This window comes from Lissotriton vulgaris, chromosome 5, assembly GCF_964263255.1.
Source record: "Lissotriton vulgaris chromosome 5, aLisVul1.2, whole genome shotgun sequence".
NCBI classification, from domain to species: Eukaryota; Metazoa; Chordata; class Amphibia; order Caudata; family Salamandridae; genus Lissotriton; species Lissotriton vulgaris.
Window position 1 is genome coordinate 826,818,629 of NC_141693.1, and position 26,767 is coordinate 826,845,395.

Consider the following 26,767-nt stretch of genomic DNA (forward strand, 5'->3'; position numbering starts at 1 on the left):
GAATACGATCGCGCAACGTAGGCGTCCGACGCGCTTACGCGACGCGCCTCTGGGCGCGCCCCGGGGCGCGTAGCGTAAGCGCGTCGGGTCATGTGACCTGAAAATAACACCTTTCATTGGTTCATAACAGTTTTGGTTTCATAATGATGAAGCCCCTGGTCATGTGACCTAAAAATAACACTTTTCATTGGTTCAATACATTTTTTTTTCAAAAGGATGAGAGACCCCACCTTTTTTCCTTATTCTGACTTTGTCCTTTGACTTAGGAAGACCTGTTTGTACCTCTCTGTACCTTTTTGATCTATATAATGGCTTCAGTAGCAGCAGCAGCTGGTGCATCTGCACCACCACCACCACCACAACCACCAAGAGGACCACCTCAAGATATCATTGGTGGTCAACAAGAGGAGGAAGAGGAGGAGGAGGAGGAAGAGGAGAGGAGAACATGGCTTGAAGAACAAAATACCGCATACCAGCCAAGACCACACATTATATGGGAGTTTTTTTCGATCCCAGTGGGGAAGAAAAAAGTAAATGCAGCCAAGGTGACTTGCAATATCTGTGGCGTGGAATTTACAGGTGAAACCCAAACAAGAAATATTCATTTGGAAACAACACGATGATACGCCACATGCAGCGCAAGCATCCAATAAATTATTCTGCTGCAGAGATGAGGGAACTGGCCAGTAACCCTCCCCAATCCACAAGCACCACTTCAAAAAGGAAGCAAACCACTCCGTCAGCACCAGAGGAAAGTGAGACGATGCCTTGCATTCAGCCACGATTTGCAGATTTCCGAATTATCTGTAAATATTGTGGGAAGACCATCTCGTACGGAGAACAGAGCGTAAAGCTCATCGTCCTTGCTGGGGACAACCACAAATGCCCCAATAAACCCTAATTATTTCTTTTCTTTTTTTTTTGCTCCAGTTGAGCCATTTTCAATTCCCTGTTTTTTGTTTCTCCCCATGAAAAATACAAAAAAAATATAAAACTGTTCAGAAAACCCCAAAAAAGTACAAAATGTTCAAAAAAACAATAACAAAAATATAAAACAACAAAAAGAAGAAAAACCCCAGTTCTTTTTAAAACTACCTCCAATTTATTAAAAAAGGCTTCTTTTTTTAAAACTCTGTCATTCTTTTTTCCCCATGGTCCGCTCCCCGGTCCGCTCCCCGGTGCGCGTACCGGGTGCTCCCCCCGCGCAAATCCCCAAAAAAAATGTTTTTTCCCTGCGGGACCCTATTATAGCCCCCACATCAAACCTCGGGGGTCAGGGGGGTCTACCCTGCCCCCTTATGGTCATTTCCCCCTTTTTTTTTGCCACCTCTTGTGTCTCGATCCTACCGAGACACAGGATGGCGGCGGCTCCGGACTGTTTCGAATGTCTACAGACACCCGAGAGCCAATCAGCTTTCCGTGCGAACCTTGCGTGGCGCGCCCAGAGCGCTCCCCGGTGCGCGTACCGGAGAGCTGCCATAGATATATATATTTTTTTTTAACCTAAATTACTCAAAATCCACTGGAGCACATATCTTGAGACATAGCAAAGGCACATTGGGCTACCAGTCCCTACAATTTTGCCAAGTTTGGTGGTAATCCATTCAGCCGTTCGGGCTAAAAGTGAGTTTGACCGCCCTATGGAAATTAACATGGGGAAAACACGTTTTGGGACCCCCCTTTTATCTCGGCCTCCGCTTGACGAATCCCCCGAAACTTTAAAGGAAGGACCGGAGCTCTACGAGGCAAATTTGATGAGGTTTTCAGGCAGATTCGTCAACCGGCGCCAAAGTTATTCCAAATAGAATTTTGAGATTTTGCATTGAAAAAAATCCTAACTATAACTATATACTATATGTATATATTTATATATATACATATATATGTGCGTGTTTACATTTTTATACAGAAGTTTAGTTGTTGCATTTGTTGAAATATACATTTAATTATGAAAAAATAGGAATTAAAGTTAGTATTTAATTTATGTTTATTTTAATATTTTTAATTATATATATTTTAAAATCGATATTTAGCACAACTATATTTTTGAAAACGAATAGGGGTGGGCGGCCAGCTACGCTCCGTGCACGGAGTGTGCGTAGTTCCGCCCACTCCGCATTTTGCGGAGCTGGCGGAGCCAGGCGGCACTACGCACGCTCCGCAGACGGAGCGTAGCTGGCCGCCACCCGCCTCCCTCCCGCCCTCCCTAAATACTTTAAAATAAAAGAATGCTATAATTTAAAAAGCACTTACCTTGCCGCCGCTGGCCGCCGCGTTCCCCGGGGCTCGTTATCTTCCGTCTTCCGTCTTTATCAGTAATGCGCATGCGCGGGCGGCCGCGCATGCGCATTTTCACGAGAAAATGCGCATGCGCGGCCGCCCGCGCATGCGCATTACTGATAAAGACGGAAGATAACGAGCCCCGGGGAACGCGGCGGCCAGCGGCGGCAAGGTAAGTGCTTTTTAAATTATAGCATTCCTTTATTTTAAAGTATTTAGGGAGGGCGGGAGGGAGGCGGGTGGCGGGGCTGGCGGCCAGTGGTTTTGCGGAGTGGGGCTACGCGGAGTGCGGAGGTGGGCGTAGTTTCTCGCCCACTTCGCGTAGCTCCGCGAAGCCCCACTCCGCGAACTCCGCCCAGGGTTAAAAACGAATATTTTTAAAAATATTTTTGTACTTACCTCGTTAAGTATAGAAAGTTGATATTTTTGTACCCTACATTTTTGACTCAATATGTTTTTACATAGATATTTTCATTGTCGATGTTCTGTCAGTGAACCGCCTACCAGTATGGGTGACGTGCATCCTACACCTTGTAGTCCCCATTGCCTTATGTAACATTTTCTAGATACTAGTTTACACACGTATGATTCATTGTCTCTGTATGTGTGTGTGATGAGAGGCGCTATAAAAAAATTAAAGACATTTGAAAGAGAGGCACTGTTGGTGATAGTGAGGGACTCATTGAAGAGACCCATCACATATTAATGTATCCTTGTGCACAGTGAGGTCATCATTTACTAGGCTTTAAAAGTGAATACAATTGAATATAGAATGAGAAATGTGTTGTAGAATGCACCATGTTTTCACAAATGTTCTAGGGGATGCAAAAACAAAGTCTGTAAGCTGTCTGTTTGTAACACACAACTTCTAAATATCTGCAAATGAACTGTGTAAACTTTTCAAACCATATCAGCAGTTTGGAAACCTCTAATGGACTACTTGTTTGTAATTCAGAAGTGTGCTGGAAACCAAGGGGCTCATTATGATGGCGGAAAGATCGCCATCGCCGGGCCAGCGGTGGCGATCCTCCCGCCATCACAATGTGATTCACCCACCTCCAAATTCGGATGGCTGTGGGAATCACATAGGTTCCGCGGCAGATGGAAAGTCTGTCTGCCATGGTCCCGCAAGGCGGTCATTTTCCGCCACATAGCTGAACCCGGAAGCAGGGCATCATTGCGGCGGTGCCGTGGAGGCACCGCCGTAGTGATTAGGATGAGCCCTTTCACCTGTCTTTTTGCAGTGGATATCCGGCCACAAACAGACAGGCGGAGACTGGCTTTGGGGGCCTGTTGTGGGCCCCCTCTGTGCGGGGGTGGTGCACAGGGGTGGTACCCATGATACCCCCCTAAATTTCAATGCACAATGTATCAGGCACCGTTTGGTGCCTGCCACGTTGTGCATGGAAATGGACATCATGGCATTTTCACATTGCGGATGGTGATGCAGCCGCAATGTGAAATGGCCAGGATGTGCCCGGCAGTGTGGCGGGCACATCCTAATTGGGCTGGTGAGACTGCCACACGTCTAGCGGGCAGTCCCATCACCGTTATGATGGCTGGCGGACTGGTGTTTGCCTGCTATCATAATGAGCCCCAAAGTTTTAATAGGATCAAAACAATCAAGACATTTTACTTGGTGATGTTCAAATGATACAAATTTGCTGATACCACATTTCCACACATTAGTATTTGTTTGCTATATAGTGTTATCAGTAAAACTGCATGTTAGCATTTTGCTTCCATTCAATAGAATATGTTCTATATATAAAAGGCAGTGCCTCCTTCTCACCTACAATAATGCCTCAACAATGTGTACAGTTTCTAGTCTGTAGCACACTTCTGTGCATAAATGAGGATCTGCAGTTTACAACTCATGAAATGAAACAGCCCAAACAGTATACTGTTTCCCATATAAAGGCAAAAAAGGGAGGGCTAATGTATGGATAGCCAGGGCATTATATAGTAATGTCAACTCCTATCTCCTATCTAACTGTTCTAACCCACAATCATACCATAACACTCAGCAGTGTGCAGCCATTTATCGCTCATCCAGGCTGCTTAATAACTAATTTTTCCTGCTTCATGCTCTAACCCTCACACAAGACCTGTCCACTGTGGGTCTTATCCATCACTCCGTATTGTACAGCCCCAATACCACTCATTACCAGCTGAAGAGACATGGAATACCTGAAGCGATTTGACACATAAAGCTGATCACTCGGAGCACTGCACTCTAGACCAGCACTGCAGGTCCCAATTAGCTATATCTTATGTGTACCACTTTACATCTCACAAAGGTACTGATGTGTCTATAAAATGTACCTTTTGTCCAGATGTTTTGTCCTGAATTTTGACCTCTGGCCTGAATTTTTGTCCTGAAATTCACCCTTTACCCTGAATTTTTACACTCACCATCCTGAATTATCACCCATGCCTGTTGGTCACCCTAGGGCCAGAAGCCTTACCCCTTGGACATCTGGAAGGCATTCTGCTATACATTGCGCTTACAGGCAGTATGATGGAACAACGAGTTCCACAACCCCATATTCCTAAACCACGTGTCCTGAATAACGACTGCGTCTTAACCACGCATTGCTTTACCACGCATGCCTTTATCAGGAACACTGCCCTGCTCTCCCCTAAGCCCTAGAAACTAACCCCACTACCCATTACCCTCCCCCTGCCCTGAGGCCAAATTCCCTAACCCCTAATTTAAAAAACTACCCTAACACTCCTGATCCCTAAAAACTACTACTACCCCCAGCCCTGAAAACTACCCCTAAGCCCAGTCCTAGAAACTTGCCCCACACCCAGGCCCTGAAAACTAGCCCCACCACTACCCTTGAAAACTAGCCCCAGTTTTCCAAGCCCTGAAAACTAGCCCCAGTCACCTCCACCCCTGATAACTAGCCCTAATCCCCCCAGCCCTGAAAACTAGCCCCAGCCACCCAAGCCCTGAAAACTACCAAAATTACCTGCACACCCCAGCCCAGAAAACTACACCGACCACCCCCATCCCAGAAAACTACACCTGACCCACCCCTCAGCCGGGAAAACTACCCTGACCCCCAGGACACAAAACGTCCCCAACTTACTATCCATTCTACAAAACCCCCAAGCCCACAGAAGTACCCCCAACCCCCCTGCCGACCAAAGAACACCCGACCCCACCAGCCTCACTTAAAAAAAACCCAACCCCCAGCCCACAAAACAACCCTGACGCCAGCCCACAAAACAAACCCGACCCCCAACCCACAAAACAACCTCCCACACCCACTTACCTCACCGCAATCTCTTCCTGCTTCCGTCCGTCTGCAAGCTCTACAGCGCAATGCCTTAACCACGCACATGAGTGGTTAAGGCATAAGCATGGGTATGGCATGCGTAGTAGGGGTTGTAGAGTTGGAACACCTATTGTTCAGACCGCAGTGTTCCGACTGTTCCTTGCACTTACATCCCCATCTTTCCCTTTTCAAGCCAACAGAAGGCTCTCACCTTATTCTCCCAATTAATTACCCTACATGATGCTTTCTCACTCTATCGACATCAATGCAACAGGTAAATCCATAATCAGCCCCTTGTGTTGGATCGGGGGTCTCATAAAATGAAAGAAAGTAGACTCAAGAAAGCAAGCTGTTATAGTTGAACAATTATAATGATCAAAAGTAACAACGCTTATTTCCCATTAACAGGTCTTCACCCGAAGTAACAAAAAATGGGACTTACTCCAAAGCTTCTGACGTTTATTCACTTGCAGCTGTGTTTTGCGAAGCTTTAAACTCACGTGAAGAATTTTTAGCTATGGATAAGGTGGAGAAATTGAAATCGTTTGACGTGTTAAACAGCAAAATGGTAAAATCCTACGTTTTTAAAGTAATCAGACCTAACATTTATTTAGATACATGTATGTGTTCTCCACTGGTATTTATGGTAGCGAAGATATTGTATATTGGTTTTTTACAAATGTTGTTACTTTAACACTTTTTGATGAAGGAGGAAAATAATCTGCTACATTTTGGTACTGATATGCACCAATGTTGATATATTTCAAGCATAGGGCAGTAATTAGTGGATGGGATAAATACACCAAAATCATTTTCTCCAGATCTCACACAATGGCACTGTCTAATGTGTGTGCAACAAAAAGAGCTCTGTTCAAATGTATTTGCAAAAGGTCAGAAGAGACTTGTTAGGACTTTCTGGTGTGAGGTCTTTCTCTGCAGTCAAATGCCACGGCTGACATAGCTAGACTAAGGGGTTCATCTAGAGCCCTCTGAAAAAGAAAAGCCTGCCCATTGTGAGTTTCTCACCTGCCTCTCAGCGCAGGGATATCGTTGTCAGAAGTGCATCTGCTTGTGCGGTGGATCCATCTATTTAAAAGCCGAATTGGCAAAAGGGCAGCTGTTTTGTTGCATCCCGCACAATATCCTTTTTTCATCACATAGTAGGGAAAATTATAGGATTTTATTGTTGTGGATTCGTTCCTCCCTCCCAACTGTAAATGCACAAACACTCAAGAGGAACAAAAGTCATGTCAAATGTATTACTGTGTATGTTGACGGGAGAAATGTATATCATTTGACTATTGTGTATGTGGCATCGCACCATAGGTGCTTAAAATCCTCTCCCTCATGGGGGCTGATTCTGATTTTGGCCAGAAGGACTCCAAACCATGTTCGGAGCCCTTCCAACCAAATTGGTCACTGACGGTTGGATTCCTTTCCGACCGAGCTATTCCAATGGGTTCGGTCGGAAAGGAATCCGACTCGGATTTCCGGATTCAGGACGACAGGCTTGGAGAGCCTGTCCACAGTCCGGAAATCCCTCAGTACTCCCCCGGTCGCCTCTTTATGACTGAGGGGATACGATGGCAGCTTTTCACTGCCTTTTCGTGCCGGTCTGTCCGGCAGAAAAAGGCAGTCAGAAGCTGTCTCTGGGTGCCCCCAGCAGGGCCCCCATGGGTGTTAGGCCGCCAGATGGTGGCCTGGGGGCACCTATGTTGCCCCTTTGTTGATCTCTGCACCCGGTGGCAGGCACCTTGGGGTGCCGGCCACAGGGTGCAGGGATGAACTGCACCCCTGCTTTCTACAATGCAGGCATGCATTCCGCTCGGAATGCATGCTTGCATTGTAAGGTATACGAATGCGACCGAACCCTGTTCGGTCACATCGTACTAGCAGGGCTGTAGCCGACGACAGCAGGTCGTTTGGTTACAGCTCCTGGCCGATGTCGGCCGGACTCAGGTCTGTCCAACATCGGAATAGGCCCCTTAGTGTGGGATGCTTCATCGAAGAGCTCCCCAACTAGCACTGGGGAAGCAGGCATATGACTCGGTCAGTCGTCTCGCAAAAAGCTGCCTACTAGAGGCTGCAATGAAGGGTAGTCAGGCATAATTCATTGCCGCTAGGAAGAATTATAAAAACATCCTGACTAAAGCTAAAAGGAGCTGGGAGGTAGAACAGTGGATAGAGCTCACCAATACACTTGAGAACAAGAACATGAAAGGTTTTTGTAAGATAAGTGGGTAGCACACTTTAGGTCACTTTATAGTGAATTGGGCCAAGAAATGCACCAGGAAGAGAATAAGAGGGAGGGAATTCTATTGGAACAAAGAAATATAATACCTATTGAAGGGGGAGGGGACACTGCAAAGAGGGAGTCCTCATATTTCACCCTGATGGAAACAGAGAAGGCACTTAAAGAAATAAAGAAAGAAAGGCGCGTGGGCTAGATGGTATTCCGGGTGACTAATTCCTGCCACATCCTGAGGTATGGGTCCCCTATCTCAATCTTTTGAGCAATGCTATTATGAGGGGAAATAATTTTTCCATCTACCTGGCATGGTGCTGCCAATCTCAATCTTCAAAAAAGGAAATAGAGATTTGCCCTCCAACTACAGACCCATACACCTATTCGATGATAGCCCTAAAATATTTGCAGACAAGTCCTTGCAAGGCTACAAATGTGGGTCTCAAACAAACATATCTAGGAGGATCGCAGGCTGGCTTTAGGAAAAAGGTTAGCACAATCGACCAGGTCTTCTGCCTTATGGTACTGTGCTGGAAGCATGTGACCTTGAAGAGAGACCATTTATATGTTGCATTTATTGCCCTGAGGTCAGCGTTTGGCCTGGTTCCAAGAGATAACATATGGAAGGTTCTGGAGACTTATGGGTTACCTGGGGATCTTCTCTGGAACTTAGGAGTTCTTCATATCAATACTTTTGCAAGGGTGAGATGGACCTTGGGTGGTAATTTACCTGAAATTATCCCCATTAGACGGGAAGTAAAGTAGGGATATGTTCTCACTCCGACTCTTTGTAGACTATTGTAGGAAGGGGGAGGCTCTAGTTGGCGCAGTGAAACACTAGCGACAAGCAGGGACTCTCTCTTCCTCGTCAGGGCTGAGGGTTACCTTCCAGACAACCTCTGCTTACCCTCTAGGTAGTGTGGCTTAACAGTCGTAGGCTAATCTTTGGGGCACATAGGGTTAAACACCTGCAATATTAAACCGTCACAACCAACCCACCACACAATGAGACCAAACTGTATTCTGTAAAAATATATATCTTTATATAAGTTTCAAGCAGGCTTAAGAATACAGTTATCGACTTTCAAATAGCGGTTCCAAGTTACTTGGTTCAGGTTGCCACAGTTCTTTCGAGCAATAAGAGTTCTTTAGGGCCTTCTGCCCAGTTCAACAAAGTTCTTGCGGAGCAGGCGGCTCCCAGGGGATCTGTCCCACGTCGCGTTGCCTTCCCGGGGTCGCTGTTCGTTGCGGCTCTCAGCCGAGCAGTTCACGGGTCATCCGGGGCAGCGGTGTTCTGTGGCGGCAGGGTCCTCTCCTCGTCGTCCGCTCCGACCCTGGAGGCGGCGGTTGCGTGGTGGCGGCAAGTGGCAGTACGGTCCTCAAGTGCAGGACGTACCCAGCCAAGTGCCGGTGCAGCTGTGCGCTCACAGCTGAGCTGTCGGGCAAGGTACCGACCTAGGGGACTCTCACAGGGCGACTGTCCGTCTTTGCAAGTGGATTGGCTGCTCGTTGCGCAGTCAACTCGAGAGCTCGGACCGGACGGGTCCTCCTTCGCTTTGCTCTCGGGCTCCCGGTGCAGGTGCAGTCACGGTGTTCGGGCCAGCGGCGGCTGGTCCTCACTTTGCTCTCGCTGTTGCTCTGGGCCCCGGTCACGGTGGTCAGGTGGATGTCTTTGCCTTGGAGGAGATTCCTCCGTCAGTACTGCCACGAGGAGCAGTACACGCAGTTGCTTTCTTCAGGGTGTAGCGCCCACTGGTCCTGGGGCGCTGGTCAGGGGGCAAGTTCAGTTTCAAGCCCTTGGAGATCTTTTAGCAGAGTTCGGCACAAAGTCTTGTAAAGCAAAAGTCTTTTCGTAGTCTTTCCTTTTTCCTCTCCTTCGGCAGCAAGGCACCAGACACAGGCAAGAGACAGCACTCTTCCTTGTCCTTCCCGGTCCTTCTCGTCGGGCAGAGTTCCTTCTGTAGCCCAAACAGGATCTAATTTTCAAGGAGCAGGGCTCCTTCTTTTATATGGCATTTCTTTTGTTCTCGCAGGCCAGGGGGGCCTTTGCATAGCCACTCTCAGTCCTCGAGTACCCTGGCGGGTGTACTCCGGCTTCTGCTTTCAGTGTGAGGGGCAGGCGCATCAGACGCCCCACAGGAGGTGGAGCCAGCATTGTGCGGACAGGGGCAGCCAGAGTACCTTGTTGATGGGGCTTCGCCCTTCCTGGGCCAGGTGTCGGCTGAATCATCCGACGCTCCCCAGGAGGGTGGAGCCAGCATTGTGGTGGCAGAGCACAGCAAGATCCAGAGTCAAGAGCCACTCCTACCTCTCACTAAGGTGTAATCTGCGCATTCACCACCTGTCATCCTCCCAGCCCTGTCACTCACACGTCCCAGACAGTCAGATACACATACCAGCAGAGGCGGACTGAAATGGTTAGGCAAGCAAAGGCTAACTTTCTAAAAGTAGCATTTGCAAACCCAGGATACTAAAATAAACTTTACTAAAAGAAATATTTTATCATCCTGAGTTCAGGCATACTAAACACGATGCGCTACCATGCTCCTTGAGCCTGCTGGGGTTATAGGGTGTAATAACTCCAGCAGCTCAGTCTGGCCTAATGGAGCAGGTAGCCTTCAATAGTGAACTACGGTTTTGGTTGTAAGTCACTACTAGGACATGCCACACACATCAGGGCTTGTCCTACCTTACACCTACAACGCACCCTGCCCGCAGGCCTACCATAGGGGTGACGAATATGTAGTCAAGGGAAGGTTCGGGGGCTGGCAAGTGGGTGCACTTGCCCAGCTAGCGTGACAGTACGAGACCGCACGCGGGTTCTGCGGTCGCAGTTCCCAGACACATCTTTACGGCTGCTTCGGTGGGTGGCGCAACCAGCGCTGCAGGCCCACCAGCAGTATTGGCATCTACGAGCCCCGGCACTCTCTAGTGCACTTTACTAGGGACTAACAGTAAATCCAATGAACCAATCATGGATACCAATCGCATGTACAATTTACAGTAGGGAGCACTTGCACTGCGGCACGGGTCAGCCGTGGCGCAGTGCCCTGAGTATCGGAAAACCAGCAAAACATCGGAGGCACATCAGCAAAAAGTGGAAGGGAGACTCACGCCAAGGTGCCCGGTCTAACATGTGTCCCCTCCAGCTGAAATGTGGGGGGAACTACCCTTCCCCAGAGAGTTCCACATCACTAAGGCGGAAAAATCTGGACAGAGAGTCAGCGTTGGCGTGATCGGTGCCAGGGCGGTGTTCCACCGTAAAGTCCATACTCTGTAGAGAAATGGACCACCTCAACAGTTTCGGGTTCTCACCCCTCATTTGCATCAACCATCTGAGGGGCCTGTGGTCCGTCTGAACTCGGAAGTGAGACCCAAACAAGTAGGGTCTTAGCTTCTTCAGCGCCCAGACCACAGCAAATGCTTCACGCTCTATTGCACTCCACCTACTTTCCCGTGGAAGTAACCTCCTACTTATGAAGGCTACGGGTTGGTCAAAGCCCTCCTCAGTCATCTGTGAAAGAACGGCCCCTACACCATGCTCTGAAGCGTCTGTTTGCACTATGAATTCCTTGGAGAAATCAGGAGCCAGGAGCACGGGCGCCGTGCACATGGCAGTCTTCAGGGTGTCAAAAGCCTTCTGACAGGTGTCAGTCCAAATCACATTCCTGGGCTGCTTCTTCGAAGTCAGCTCTGTCAAGGGGGTCACGATCGTGCCATAGCCCTTGACAAACCTCCTGTAATACCCAGTGAGCCCCAGGAAGGCTCTCACTGCAGTCTGGGTCTTGGGGGGTTCCCAAGCCAGGATGGTCTCAATTTTGGGCTGCAAGGGTGCTACCTTGCCACTCCCAACTTGGTGTCCCAAGTACACCACTGAACCCTGTCCAATCTGGCACTTGCTTGCCTTGATTGTGAGGCCTGCTCTGCGCAGCGCCATCAACACTTCCCAGAGGTGTCGCAGGTGTTCTGGCCAGGTGCCACTGAACACCGCGATGTCATCCAGGTAGGCGGCACTGAACTCGTCCAGCCCAGCCAACACCTGGTTGACCAATCTCTGAAAGGTGGCAGGGGCATTCTTCATTCCAAATGGCATAACCCAGAACTGGAAATGCCCATCTGGTGTAGAGAATGCCGACCTCTCCTTTGCCCCATCGGTCAAGGCGATCTGCCAGTACCCAGACGTCAAATCAAACGTACTGAGGAACCGAGCAGCCCCTAGCCGATCAATGAGCTCATCAGCTCTGGGGATGGGGTGCGCGTCAGTCTTCGTGACTGAATTGAGTCCTCTGTAGTCCACACAGAACCGGAGTTCGGGTGTGGCACCCGGCGCAGCAGCCTTCGGAACCAAGACCACGGGGCTGGACCAAGGACTGCTGGAAGACTCAATCACCCCGAGGGCAAGCATCTTGGAGACCTCCTCCTTGATGCAGGCCCGGACCCTGTCAGTCACCCTGTAAGCCTTATGCTTCACAGGTAAGCTGTCTCCAGTGTCCACGTCATGGACGCACCAATCTGTGACACTTGGAACCAGGGAGAACAGATCTGGAAACTGCCCCAGCAACTGGCGGCAGTCTTCCTGTTGTTCAGGGGTCAGGATGGCTGAGAGGTTAACTCCATCCACTGACCCGTCTTTCTCACAGGCCACTAAGAGGTCAGGGAGAGGCTCCGACTCCTCCTCCATTCCGTCATCAGTTGCCAACAACATGCCCACTTCGGACCTTCGCAAGTGGGGCTTGAGGCGGTTGACATGTAGGACCCGCAAAGGGTTCCTGGGCGTCTTCATGTCCACCAAGTATGTCACGGGGCTCTTGCGCTCCACAACCTCAAATGGGCCTGTCCACTTATCCTGAAGGGCACAGGGCTCCACTGGGGCCAGGACATACCCCTCTTGTCCAGGCTGAAGCTCGACCAGAGTGGCATTCTGGTCGTACCACCGCTTCATCTCTTCCTGGCTGGCTTCCAGATTTGCCTCGGCAAGTTGTCTGAAGCGCCTGGTCTGGTTTCTGAAGGCCAGCATGTAGCTATATACATTCTGGGGAGGTTTCCTGGGAGATTGCTCCCAGCCTTCCTTTACCAAACTCAGTGGTCCTCTCACGGGGTGACCGTACAGCAGCTCAAAGGGACTGAACCCTAGGGACTTCTGTGGCACCTCGCGATATGCAAAGAGTAGGCATGGTAAGAGGACGTCCCACTTACGCCTCATCGGACCTTCTAGGCCCATGATCATGCCCTTCAGGGTTCGGTTGAATCTCTCAACCAACCCGTTACCTTGGGGATGGTAAGGCGTGGTGAACTTATACGTTACGCCACACTCTTGACAAAGGGACTTCATATACTTGGATATGAAGTTGGTCCCCCTGTCGCTCACCACCTCTAGAGGGAATCCTACTCGTGAGAAAATTCCCATCAGTGCACGTCCCACCACGGGGGCCGTCACTGTCCTCAGAGGAATGGCTTCAGGGTACCGGGTGGCATGGTCCACCAAGACCAGGATGAACCTGTTGCCCATGGCTGTCTTGGGGTCCAGAGGCCCAACAATGTCAATACCCACTCGCTGGAATGGCGTACCGACCACAGGGAAGGGTTGGAGGGGAGCCTTCTTCTTCCCTCCGGTCTTCCCACTTGCCTGGCAAGTCGGACAGGTTCTGCAATGAGTGTCTGAACTCTTATGCATTTGGGGCCAGTAAAAGTGGGTGACAAGCCTGTCATAGGTCTTGTCCATCCCCAAATGTCCTGCTAAAGGCACATCATGAGCCAGACCCAGTAGGAAGGCTCTGAACTTCTGGGGTACCACCAGCACATGGGCTGACCCAGGTTCAGCAGCCTTAGGCTCTGAATACAGGAGGTCGTTCTCCCAGTACACGTAATGTGTTTTGGCCTGAACACCATTGGCCTGGTCTGCAGCCTGCTGCCGCATACCCATGAGAGAGGGGCATTCCTTCTGCTCCTTGCAGAATTCCTCCCTGGAGGGTCCTCCTTCTTGCTGCCAATGGGTCAGCTCAGGCAGGTCCCCCAGTTCGGCGATCTGTTCCCCTGTAGGCTCCAGGGCATCCCCCTCAAGGTCTGCTTCCTCCTGGACCGTGGGAACCTCATGGGCTGGTTTCCCGCGCCCCCTGTGCCCTCTCCCTAAGGCCGGGTCCTGGGCCTCTCCTTCAGGCCCCAGGACCTCTTGATCACCCCTACTGGCTGTCATTGACCGGGTGGTCACGCACGCCCAGTCAGGCAGACCCACCATCCGCAGGTGAGTCGCTTTCTCCACCTTTTCCCAAGGGGAGTGCTCCAAGTCATTCCCTAGCAAACAGTCAACAGGCATGGTTTTTCTTACACAGACCTGCAGAGTACCAGAGACCACCCCCCACTCGAAGGGAACTTGAGCCATCGGACACTGACTCTCAGAATTATCAGTGTTGATAACCCTACAGTAGGCATGGGGTACAACCTGCTCTTGAGACACCAGGTGCTGCCTCACTGCAGTCACACTGGCTCCTGTGTCTCGAAGAGCCTCAGCTTCCTTGCCATTGATGATCACCATCTGCCCATATTTCTTAGTGTTAGAGGGCAGGTAGTTCGTAGGGATCATCTCACTGTCTCCTAGCGAGACTAGGGTCATCTGAACGGGATCTCCACCCCCCGGGACCATCACTTCTTCTCCTAAGTGAACACTAGTCACTTGACGGGGCGGAGCACCAGTGGGTGCGGGTTTTCCAAACAGGCGACACTTGGGGTCACTGGATATGTGCCCAGGCTCGCCACATTTGTAGCAATTGAAGGGCCCCTTTGGAACAGGTTTACCTGTCGGGGCCCCATTCTGCTTTGGGGGTGGGGGAGGCTGAGAACCTTGCTGCTGGTTCCCCTGGGAACTACTTTGGGGGCCTTTTTGGAACCCTTTCTGTTTTCCCCCCTTGTCCCCCCCACTCTTCTGCTGGGGACCCTGCCCACTCTTGGCGGAGTCTCCCACGGGACCCTTGTGGACCCTGGTGCTGAGCCAGCGGTCCGCCTCCTCAGCAAGCTTCCTCGGGTTGGACAGCTTGCTATCGATCAGGTGTTGGCGTAACTCAGGAAAACAGTGATCAGACAAGTGCTCCCATGCAATTAAATCAAAGAGACCTTGAAAATCATTCACTTTGCTACCCTTCACCCAACCATCCAGTGCTCTGCAAAAATAAGTCACATACTCCACATACGTATTCCCAGGCCGCTTAGTACATCCCCTAAACTTCTGTCTATACATTTCAGGGGTAAGCCCGTACCTGCGCATTAAAGCTTCTTTCATGTGGGAATAGGATCTCTGTTTCTCTACGGGCAAATCTAGCAAGGTATCTCGCCCTTCGCTAAGGAACCTTCCCCACAACCCCGCTCCCCAATCCTTGTCAGGGACCCGGTGGGAGGACATGGATACCTCGTATGCCCTAAACCACTGTCCTATGTCATCCCCCTTAAAGAACTCCTTAACTACGTCCTTCGGGATGTGCACTCTTGACTCTACCTGCACTGGCGATGTGCTGCCACCAGAGGGAGGACGATCCAAGTCTCTCTCCTTGAGACTTATCTCCCTCATTTTCACTTCATAATCCATTTGGTGCTTTCGTTCTTCCAGCGCCATTCTTTCTGTTTCCAACTCCAGTTGGATTTTCAATTCTGCCAGCTTTCTTTCGTGATTCCTTGTTTCCTTCCTGTCTGCCAGCTCCTCTGGCGACAGGCCTTTACCAAAGCTGTGCACGCTGTCTTGCCTTTCGAGATCCACCAGATCCATAGGTGCATTCTGCTCTTCAGTCGCATCTTGCTCCGCGAGGGCATCTTGATCCTCCGGGGCCTTTCTGGACTCTATCCAGGCTTTCAGGGCCTTGTAGAATTCTGGCTTATTCTTGCAACCAGCGTGCGGAACTTTGAGTTTCTTACAGAAAATCTTCAGCTCCGTCTTTGAGTATTTGTCCAGCTTTGCGGCGTCCCACTCCACCTCTAACACCTCAGAGGTCGTGGACTCCGCTCCATCCAGGCTCTTCGTGCCCGGCATGGTTCTCACACTCGGAATCTTCTTTCAGCGAAAAGCAAAGTCTGTGGCTAAGTAACTGGACTGAAATCACTGTGCAATGGTCGGAAGCTAAGGTATAGATACCGCAAGTGTAAATTTGAAAAATCCTCACCGCTTGGCCAATGTAGGAAGGGGGAGGCTCTAGTTGGCGCAGTGAAACACTAGCGACAAGCAGGGACTCTCTCTTCCTCGTCAGGGCTGAGGGTTACCTTCCAGACAACCTCTGCTTACCCTCTAGGTAGTGTGGCTTAAGCAGTCGTAGGCTAATCTTTGGGGCACATAGGGTTAAACACCTGCAATATTACACCGTCACAACCAACCCACCACACAATGAGACCAAACTGTATTCTGTAAAAATATATATCTTTATATAAGTTTCAAGCAGGCTTAAGAATACAGTTATCGACTTTCAAATAGCGGTTCCAAGTTACTTGGTTCAGGTTGCCACAGTTCTTTCGAGCAATAAGAGTTCTTTAGGGCCTTCTGCCCAGTTCAACAAAGTTCTTGTGGAGCAGGCAGCTCCCAGGGGATCTGTCCCACGTCGCGTTGCCTTCCCGGGGTCGCTGTTCGTTGCGGCTCTCAGCCGAGCAGTTCACGGGTCATCCGGGGCAGCGGTGTTCTGTGGCGGCAGGGTCCTCTCCTCGTCGTCCGCTCCGACCCTGGAGGCGGCGGTTGCGTGGTGGCGGCAAGTGGCAGTACGGTCCTCAAGTGCAGGACGTACCCAGCCAAGTGCCGGTGCAGCTGTGCGCTCACAGCTGAGCTGTCGGGCAAGGTACCGACCTAGGGGACTCTCACAGGGCGACTGTTCGTCTTTGCAAGTGGATTGGCTGCTCGTTGCGCAGTGAACTCGAGAGCTCGGACCGGACGGGTCCTCCTTCGCTTTGCTCTCGGGCTCCCGGTGCAGGTGCGGTCACGGTGTTCGGGCCAGCGGCGGCTGGTCCTCACTTTGCTCTCGCTGTTGCTCTGGGCCCCGGTCACGGTGGTCAGGTGGATGTCTTTGCCTTGGAGGAGATTCCTCCGTCGGTACTGCCACGAGGAGCAGTACACGCAGTTGCTTTCTTCAGGGTGTAGCGCCCACTGGTCCTGGGGCGCTGGTCAGGGGGCAAGTTCAGTTTCAAGCCCTTGGAGATCTTTTAGCAGAGTTCGGCACAAAGTCTTGTAAAGCAAAAGTCTTTTCGTAGTCTTTCCTTTTTCCTCTCCTTCGGCAGCAAGGCACCAGACACAGGCAAGAGACAGCACTCTTCCTTGTCCTTCCCGGTCCTTCTCGTCGGGCAGAGTTCCTTCTGTAGCCCAAACAGGATCTAATTTTCAAGGAGCAGGGCTCCTTCTTTTATATGGCATTTCTTTTGTTCTCGCAGGCCAGGGGGGCCTTTGCATAGCCACTCTCAGTCCTCGAGTACCCTGGCGGGTGTACTCCGGCTTCTGCTTTCAGTGTGAGGGGCAGGCGCATCAGACGCCCCACAGGAGGTGGAGCCAGCATTGTGCGGACAGGGGCAGCCAGAGTACCTTGTTGATGGGGCTTCGCCCTTCCTGGGACAGGTGTCGGCTGAATCATCCGACGCTCCCCAGGAGGGTGGAGCCAGCATTGTGGTGGCAGAGCACAGCAAGATCCAGAGTCAAGAGCCACTCCTACCTCCCACTAAGGTGTAATCTGCGCATTCACCACCTGTCATCCTCCCAGCCCTGTCACTCACACGTCCCAGACAGTCAGATACACATACCAGCAGAGGCGGACTGAAATGGTTAGGCAAGCAAAGGCTAACTTTCTAAAAGTAGCATTTGCAAACCCAGGATACTAAAATAAACTTTACTAAAAGAAATATTTTATCATCCTGAGTTCATGCATACTAAACACGACGCGCTACCATGCTCCTTGAGCCTGCTGGGGTTATAGGGTGTAATAACTCCAGCAGCTCAGTCTGGCCTAATGGAGCAGGTAGCCTTCAATAGTGAAATACGGTTTTGGTTGTAAGTCACTACTAGGACATGCCACACACATCAGGGCTTGTCCTACCTTACACCTACAACGCACCCTGCCCGCAGGCCTACCATAGGGGTGACGAATATGTAGTCAAGGGAAGGTTCGGGGGCTGGCAAGTGGGTGCACTTGCCCAGCTAGCGTGACAGTACGAGACCGCACTCGGGTTCTGCGGTCGCAGTTCCCAGACACATCTTTACGGCTGCTTCGGTGGGTGGCGCAACCAGCGCTGCAGGCCCACCAGCAGTATTGGCATCTACGAGCCCCGGCACTCTCTAGTGCACTTTACTAGGGACTAACAGTAAATCCAATGAACCAATCATGGATACCAATCGCATGTACAATTTACAGTAGGGAGCACTTGCACTGCGGCACGGGTCAGCCGTGGCGCAGTGCCCCGAGTATCGGAAAACCAGCAAAACAACGGAGGCACATCAGCAAAAAGTGGAAGGGAGACTCACGCCAAGGTGCCAGGTCTAACAACTATATATTAACAGGGCAGTCAAATGGCTATCAGACGTACTCATGATACACCCAAATTAGCAGAAGCACCAGTCCCAATCCTAACGTTCGCCGACAACATGCTGCTGTTTCCAGAAATCCATGGGTCTTCAGTCGGAACTGGTTTCCTTTGCTGCCTTCTACAAAAAGAGGAGCTTGAAATTAATCCAATAAAAGGAAAATGTATGGGGATAAATATACACAAATCCTTCAGAGCAAGGGTGGTGAACGAAGGCTCCCCATTAGAACAGGCCAAACATTTTGACTATTCAGCAATAAGATTGTCAGAAACAATGAGCACAAGGTCACCAAATCGAGAAGAGCAAATTAGCTTTTAATCAGAGAGCAAAACAGATTGGGAGAAAATATAAGGCTATAGCGGATTAATTTAATCTCCTCTGATCAACAAACCCATACTCCCTGGTTGAAAAATGTTAACAAGCGGTGTGAATTGATGAAAATGGTAGATTTATAGCATTTCAAAAATAGGAGAAGCACTCCTGGCTTTTTTTTTATAAACAAATTTATTGTTTTTACAGAATACAAGACCCAACAGCACGACAGTAGATAGCACCAATATTGACACAGTACAATAAAAGGAACACAGGTATCACTTTTCAGACCCACCCTCCAGAGGTGGAGACAAACATCTCATATAGAAAACAGGCTATTCCATGGCTCCCAGCCACTTGCCTCAAACTCTCCTGTATTTTTTAGGATATCCTCGTGAATAGGTTTTTCATGTGTCACGCACCAATCCACCCCCCTTCGCCATTTCTCTGAACTTGATGGTGTGGAAAGTTTCCAGGAGGCAGCAATGTCCCTCTTGGCCACAACCATGGCTGTGTTGTAAAGTAACTTCTCGTTCCTGGACCCGTCTAATCGGTCTGTAATCCCGAGAACGGAATGGCGTGGGTCATGGGGAATCTCCCACCCCAGGACCTTTGACAGTTCACTTTCGATCTCTCCCCAGAACTGAACCAATCAAGGGCATGCCCACATCATGTAGTAGAAGTCGGCCAGGTCTTGACCGCATCTTGTACATGCGGCAGATGGGGAGAAGCTGGCTCGATGTAGGCATTGCACAGTTAGGTAGACCATGTGTATATAGTATATTTGAATCAAGCGGAGTTTAGCTGATGTGTTGACCATCTTGGGTGACATGAGAGCATCACGACAGTCCTCCTGGTTTAGAAGGCACACCTACGCCTCCCATTTGCCCCTGAGTCGGTCAAGTGAGGTCAGAGTGTTGTTGACCAACGTCTTGTAGGTGCGGGAGATGCTCCGCCTCCCCAGGTCGCCCAACATGATCTGTGCCTATGGGGGACTGTACTCGGGGACCCTGGTATTGTCTATGGGTGCAGGGAGTATCTGGACTGGAGGTCCTTAAAGGAGCGCATGTGGACACTCACCCACACATCGCCAAGCTGAGAGATCCCACTAAGATCCCAAGTTCAGAGCCCCTACAGCTCGTTGACCTCCCCGAGCGAGGTACCGTGCCATAGAGGCGTCTGTTGAGTGAGTTTGTGTGTCCATTTGGGCCGCCCGCCAGGCTAGGAGCACAGAGCACAAGATATCGGGCAGGGTGGACAGGATAGATTCCGCGTACATTAGGGATTGGATCCTGGGCAGGCCAAGCTCACTGAGCTCCAGTCTGTAGGCTGGGTCGGACCAACCCCCGTTGTACCAGTCGTGTATACTCAATAGACGGGTTGCCAGGTAGTAGAGGTATAAATGTATCATCCCCACCCCCCCATCGAATGATGGAATCTGACAGGTCTTAAATGCTAACCGGGCCCTCCCTGCCCCCAAGAGGAATTTAGTAGCCATAGTGTCAAGCTCCTGAAACCACGCCCGCAGAAAAAGAACATAGAGAAATTTGGGAAGGATCATCATTTTAAATAAGGCGACCCTCCCCAAGGGGTTCAAGGGCAATGTCGGCCATCTGTGGAGATCCGCCTCAGCTTTCTTCACGAGAGGGGTAACATTAAGGGACCGCCCCAGTTCCGGGAGGAGAGCAACTCAGATCCCAAGATACGTAAAGGACTGACGCCGAAGCGGTATCGTGGACTGCAGTTTAACATTCTCTTGATAGATGGAGCAGGACCAGGACCAACTTGTTTGGGTTCATTCGGAGGCCAGAGGTCTGTCCGAAGGAACTCATGATCTGAGATAACGGGGGCCTGACTGGGCGGGATCGGTTAAGAAGAGCAGGACATCATCCACGTAAAGAGTGGTCTTGTCCACTTCAGAATTGGGCCATTTCCATCTCCGAACGAGGCTCGCGGACCGTATCAAGGTCGCTAGAGGCTCCATTGCCAAGGCGTAGAGAAGGGGCGAGAGGGGGCATCCCTGTCTTGTTCTCCTTTGAATGGGGAAGGCGTCAGAATGAGCCCCATTAACCAAGACGCGGCTTGAGGCCGGGTGTATAGAACCCCAACCAGCCGCCGGAAATGATGGCCGAAGTCCATCGCCACCAGTACATCCTCTAAGTATGTCCAATCCATGGAGTCAAACGCCTTCTCAAAATCGATAAGAATTGGAGCCAAATAAGGGGAGAGCACCTGGTGGTGCGCCAAGGCCAGGTGCAGCCACCGTAGACAATGTCTGGTGCCTCGCTGGGGCATGAAACCACATTGGTCCGGGTGGATCAATGTGGTAAGATAGGGCTTGAGCCGTTGAGCAAGAATTGCGCAAACAGCTTAACGTCCGTGTTGACAAGGGATATGGGACGATAGTCAGCACAGTGGGGAGATGGCGGTTGTGACTTCGGGAGGGCCACAGTGGTAGCCATATCTGTCTTGGCAGGGAAGGAGCCTTTCTCCAAGGCCTCGGCATACAGATCTGCCAAGCGAGGCATGAGGGCCTCGCGGTATGCTGCATAGTATTCCTGGTGGAGGCCATCCGGGCCAGGAGTTTTACCCGAGGAGGTGTGAGTAATAGCCTCATTGATCTCGTCGTGTGAGATTGGGAGGTCAAGGTCAGCTAGGGAGGTAGAATCCAGCTGAGGGAGGTGGGCACCTTTCGCATCCAGCAGCTCGCGGAGTGACTATGTCGGGGTCCGTTTGGCATAGAGATGATGGTAGAAGGCAGCGAATGTGTGGGCTATAGCCACCGGAGAACATTGTGTCGACCCCTCTTGGTCTAGTACTTCTGGGAAAACACGGTTCGCTCTGGGGTACGTGGCAAGCCTGTGTAGGATTGCACCATTTTTGTCCCCCAACCACAAACTCTGGCCACAGACAATCTCCACAAGAGTTTAGTGGCCTCCAGGGAGAGATGCTTACTTTCATTTTGAATATTCGTAAGGCACTGCTCGTGATTAGCATCGTCATCCGCGGAGGGGGTGTGCACAAGGCGTTGGGCCTGCACCTCTAATGAAGTTATCTGCAACAGCTGGGCCTGCTGCTGCCGTTGGACGTGGCCTTTGGCATATCCATGAATAGTAGCCTTACCCTCCTCCCACAAGGTACCTGAGGAAGGGACCGCCCCCACATTTGTGACAAAATAATGCTTCAACTCCTGCCCCACCGCCTTCTTGAAGCCCTTGTCCTGAACAAACCAGGCGCTCAACCGCCACATTGGGCATGAGTAAGGGGGGGAGACCCCATACTAAGGAGCAGCGGGGAATGGTCAGAGATACCCCTCGGAAGTATGCGGACATCTTGAATTGTGGAGGAGTCCGTAGATGTAAGAAAAATTGCATCTATACATGCCTGCATAAGGTGTGCTTGTTAAAGTGAAGGAGTTAGGTCCTTCGAAAATGGGGAAGGATGGACCTTGATTAAAGTATTTATGAAGAAAAAGTACCCCCACTTATTTTTCAGAACAGCTCTTAATTATGAGCAACACATCCACTAGAATTAGATATGTTCGGTATATTTATTTGTACCTTGAATCCAGCAATTATTTAGAAAATTCTGTACATTTCATGTCAGACAAAGAACACCACAAATATAACATAAGTTTTAAACATAAATAAAGGAAAAAATCACTAAATACATGTACTGTACACAACAAAGCATGACATCAGTGTTAGGGAAAATCACAAAAATCAATAATGAGAAATTCTTTTCACAGTAATAAACAAAGTCACAAACGAAAGGAGATATCACGACACATAAATTGTGCCAGCCGTTACACAACACTCGTTTTTTGGTCGTGTTAATTATTTATTGTGGTTGCTTGTTATTTCTATCCCCTTTCTTGCCGACGCGTTTCGAACTCCGTACATCAGTTACGAGTTCTCTTCAGGGCCTTGTTATTACTATATGCCTGTGTGTAAAAGGAAACGCTATTTAAAAATCAAATTTTGGGTCTCATCTCCTAAGATCACTTAGGGTCTACTGCAATTTTTTTTAAAAAAACAACAAATTACCTGGGCAGTGGCCGGGTTTATCCTATGTCTTGTTCTGGGTAATTGAAATTTCAGTCTACAAGACGTTAAAAAATCAGTTTAGAGTCAAATATCAGTATTGACCCTGCAATCACATAAGCAGACATTGCAAGACATACCTTTATAGTAGTTTGCACGGTTCGGGGGGGGGGCGTCTCCCTATGGCACGGGGAATCTTCAGTAACCTGGGGGGGCGAGGAGGAAATCAGTACCGACAGAGTGAATCCTTTCAGAAGCCGAGACATTATGTTAAAGGGCTCCCCTTACCTCGTAAGGTGCCCCGCGGGCTTTGGGAGTATTTCACTTTGCGCCTCAATCGGTCAGTCGGTTTCTCGTGGCTGATCAACCATGCCGCGTAATCACTCGCTTCTACTCTCCGGTCTCACACACTGTTGGACAGAGGAGAGATTGGTTTACATTTTACTCACTCAAAAGAACAGCCCGTCTCAGTTTGGCATTCAGTTTCTATGCTCACCTCTCGCACAGCGATTCACTTCCCAAATGACTCAATGTCGAGGGCGGCGGTGAGGTTGCCTAGAAAATAAATGCGGTCACATGACCGTAGGTGTTCTGGGGGTTGTAGTTCTGGTTACTAGCGTACCACTTGTTGTTTATCTTCCTCTTACAACCTTCAATCAAGGTGGGACTAAGAGGTCCCATGGAGTCCCATTCAACCTTAGCATTATAATCTGGAGACCTCGGACAGAGTATTCAATCCATTTTGTGCGCCATTAAATTTTAAGATCAGATAAGCCTCTTTTCTTAGCAGGGTCTCTTCTATGTCAATTGGGCCTTTGTTACCTGATGGCGCTACTGTACAAAGTACGGTCCATTTGAAATCCGTTTCACTGTGGTCTAGGTCGAGAAAGTGTTGGACCATAGGAGCACTTATCACCTTCTTTTTGATGCGTGACCTGTGTTGGGTGATGCGACTGTTGACCTGTTGTGTCGTTTTCCCTATATAGAGTTTCTGGCACGCGCAGGTGATTGCATATATCACATTGCGTGTCTTACAGTTAGAGAATCCATTATTTTGATATTTGACACCCCTATGTTCAAATTCAGACCCTTCGATTGTGGACTCACATGATATGCAATTTCCACATCTATGGTGGCCTACTATTGGCTTGAGGCCCCATATCGACATAAGATCACTTTTGGGCTTGGGGGTCAGTACATCGGCCCTAATGACACTTTGGCCAATACCCTTGGTTTTCTTATAGGCGAATATTGGTCGCGGAAACGGACACTCAAGTCCCTCTAGTAGATGCCAATTCTTCAGTACCATTTGTCTTACTCTATGTGTGTCTGGCCCGAAGGTTGACACACATACCAGTTTATCCATCTCTGGTTTTACTGTTCGCTCGAGTAAGCACTCCTAGGGGTATGGTGCGCCCTTTTCTTTGAGTTGCTAAGTAGTTTCTTAGGGTACCCTCTGTTCTTCATTTCTTCACAAAACCTGGTTGCATGTTTCTCATATTCAGCTATTTCTGAGCAATTTCTTTGAATCCGAAGAAGTTGCCCATAGGGCAAATTGTCCCTCAGGCTTCTTGGATGAGCACTTCGGTGGTGAAGAATGGTATTGGTGTCTGTCTTTTTTCGGAAAAGGCTGGATCTCAAGTGGCCGTCCACACATGTTATTTCTAAATCTAGAAATGTCATTCTTTGGTTGCTGGACTCCAGTGAGAACTTAATGTCACGGTGTCTTTCATTAATCCACTGGTGGAAGGACATCAACTCGGCGTGGCTCCCCTGCCACAGGAGCCACACGTCGATGTATCTCCACCATTGTTTGATATGTTGGTTGTAAGGGTTACCAGAGTAGATAAATCTATTCTCATACTCCGCCATATAGAGTATGGCCATCTCCGGCGCATAGGGACAGCCCATGGCCGTGCCTTTGACCTGCATGTAGAATTGATCATTGAACCTAAAGCCTCTTTTCTTAGCAGGGTCTCTTCTATGTCAATTGGGCCTTTGTTACCTGATGGCGCTACTGTACAAAGTACGGTCCATTTGAAATCCGTTTCACTGTGGTCTAGGTCGAGAAAGTGTTGGACCATAGGAGCACTTATCACCTTCTTTTTGATGCGTGACCTGTGTTGGGTGATGCGACTGTTGACCTGTTGTGTCGTTTTCCCTATATAGAGTTGCTGGCACGCGCAGGTGATTGCATATATCACATTGCGTGTCTTACAGTTAGAGAATCCATTATTTTGATATTTGACACCCCTATGTTCAAATTCAGACCCTTCGATTGTGGACTCACATGATATGCAATTTCCACATCTATGGTGGCCTACTATTGGCTTGAGGCCCCATATCGACATAAGATCACTTTTGGGCTTGGGGGTCAGTACATCGGCCCTAATGACACTTTGGCCAATATTCTTGGTTTTCTTATAGGCGAATATTGGTCGCGGAAACGGACACTCAAGTCCCTCTAGTAGATGCCAATTCTTCAGTACCATTTGTCTTACTCTATGTGTGTCTGGCCCGAAGGTTGACACACATACCAGTTTATCCATCTCTGATTTTACTGTTCGCTCGAGTAAGCACTCCCTAGGGGTATGGTGCGCCCTTTTCTTTGAGTTGGTAAGTAGTCTCTTAGGGTACCCTCTGTTCTTCATTTCTTCACAAAACCTGGTTGCATGTTTCTCATATTCAGCTAACCTAAAGGTTCAATGATCAATTCTACATGCAGGTCAAAGGCACGGCCATGGGCTGTCCCTATGCGCCGGAGATGGCCATACTCTATATGGCGGAGTATGAGAATAGATTTATCTACTCTGGTAACCCTTACAACAAACATATCAAACAATGGTGGAGATACATCGACGACGTGTGGCTCCTGTGGCAGGGGAGCCACGCCGAGTTGATGTCCTTCCACCAGTGGATTAATGAAAGACACCGTGACATTAAGTTCTCACTGGAGTCCAGCAACCAAAGAATGACATTTCTAGATTTAGAAATAACATGTGTGGACGGCCACTTGAGATCCAGCCTTTTCCGAAAAAAGACAGACACCAATACCATTCTTCACCACCGAAGTGCTCATCCAAGAAGCCTGAGGGACAATTTGCCCTACGGGCAACTTCTTCGGATTCTAAGAAATTGCTCAGAAATAGCTGAATATGAGAAACATGCAACCAGGTTCCAAGCGCTTGAAGAGATAGGGACCGCTTGTTTTAATTCAATTATAGGGACAAAATAAATAAAAAATAGAAAAGGCCTATGAATAAGGGTGTCATATACTATCATAGGGTTCCCCTAATAATATATGCAATGTGAGTACGCCTGGAGAGTTCATAAATCCCCAGGCCATCAAATATTGTACTCACAGGTACAGTCCTCGTGATTAAAAGAACTGTCACAATTTAGTAAGTTATATCTTGCCTAAGTATGTTTAATCTTGGGTTGTAATAACTGTAGAAGGTGGATGCCCCATCAAACATAGACACCGGGCTCTAATAAGCAAATAGGGACAAAGAAAGAGGTCTAACATTAATGTATGCGAAAGAACAGTGAGATAATCTTCAAAATGTGTGACAGAATTTCTAAGGAATACTGATCCCTAGTTTAGAAAGTTCTAGCAGGGCAAGGTTGCCTTCCTAATCGTACTGGCTAACCCAGATATCCCAAGCCCAAGACCCTGAGAGAAATCATATAAAAATGATCAAAAATTTGAAAGTTATAAGAGGGAAGGAAAATGGCCAAAACATCTAAGGCTCACAATCTCAAGGGGGAATCACTGTCCATAACAACACTTACCGTAAGAGATAATTACGGCCAGACAACACGGTCACCTCGAACGCCACAGGTACCAGGGGTCAGTCCAGCTGCTCGAAAAGGACGGTGATTTCCCCATGTTTAAATAGCGCGCCTGTAGCCAAAATAAATAGATCCACCTGTGGAGGAGGTTGAAAACCTCCGATCACCTGACTTCGAAAAGAACAGTGGCAGCCATCTTAGAGTGTCGGAAAATGGGGATAATAGTATCGGTTAGAAATGTAGACTGGAGCCATCCAACGGCAACATTAGCGAATAC

General features: G+C 49.3%; 1 protein-coding gene across 2 annotated transcripts in view; it reads left to right on the forward strand.

Moving 5' to 3' along the window:
• Window positions 1-26,767, forward strand: part of LOC147711655 (uncharacterized) — a 1,672,131-nt gene that overhangs the window by 1,390,407 nt on the left and 254,957 nt on the right. For both annotated transcript variants that reach the window (XM_086922319.1, XM_086922320.1), the window contains one exon: window positions 5,976-6,135. In XM_086922319.1, coding sequence (XP_086778445.1) covers window positions 5,976-6,135 — 160 coding nt within the window. The remainder of the gene's footprint in view (window positions 1-5,975; window positions 6,136-26,767) is intronic.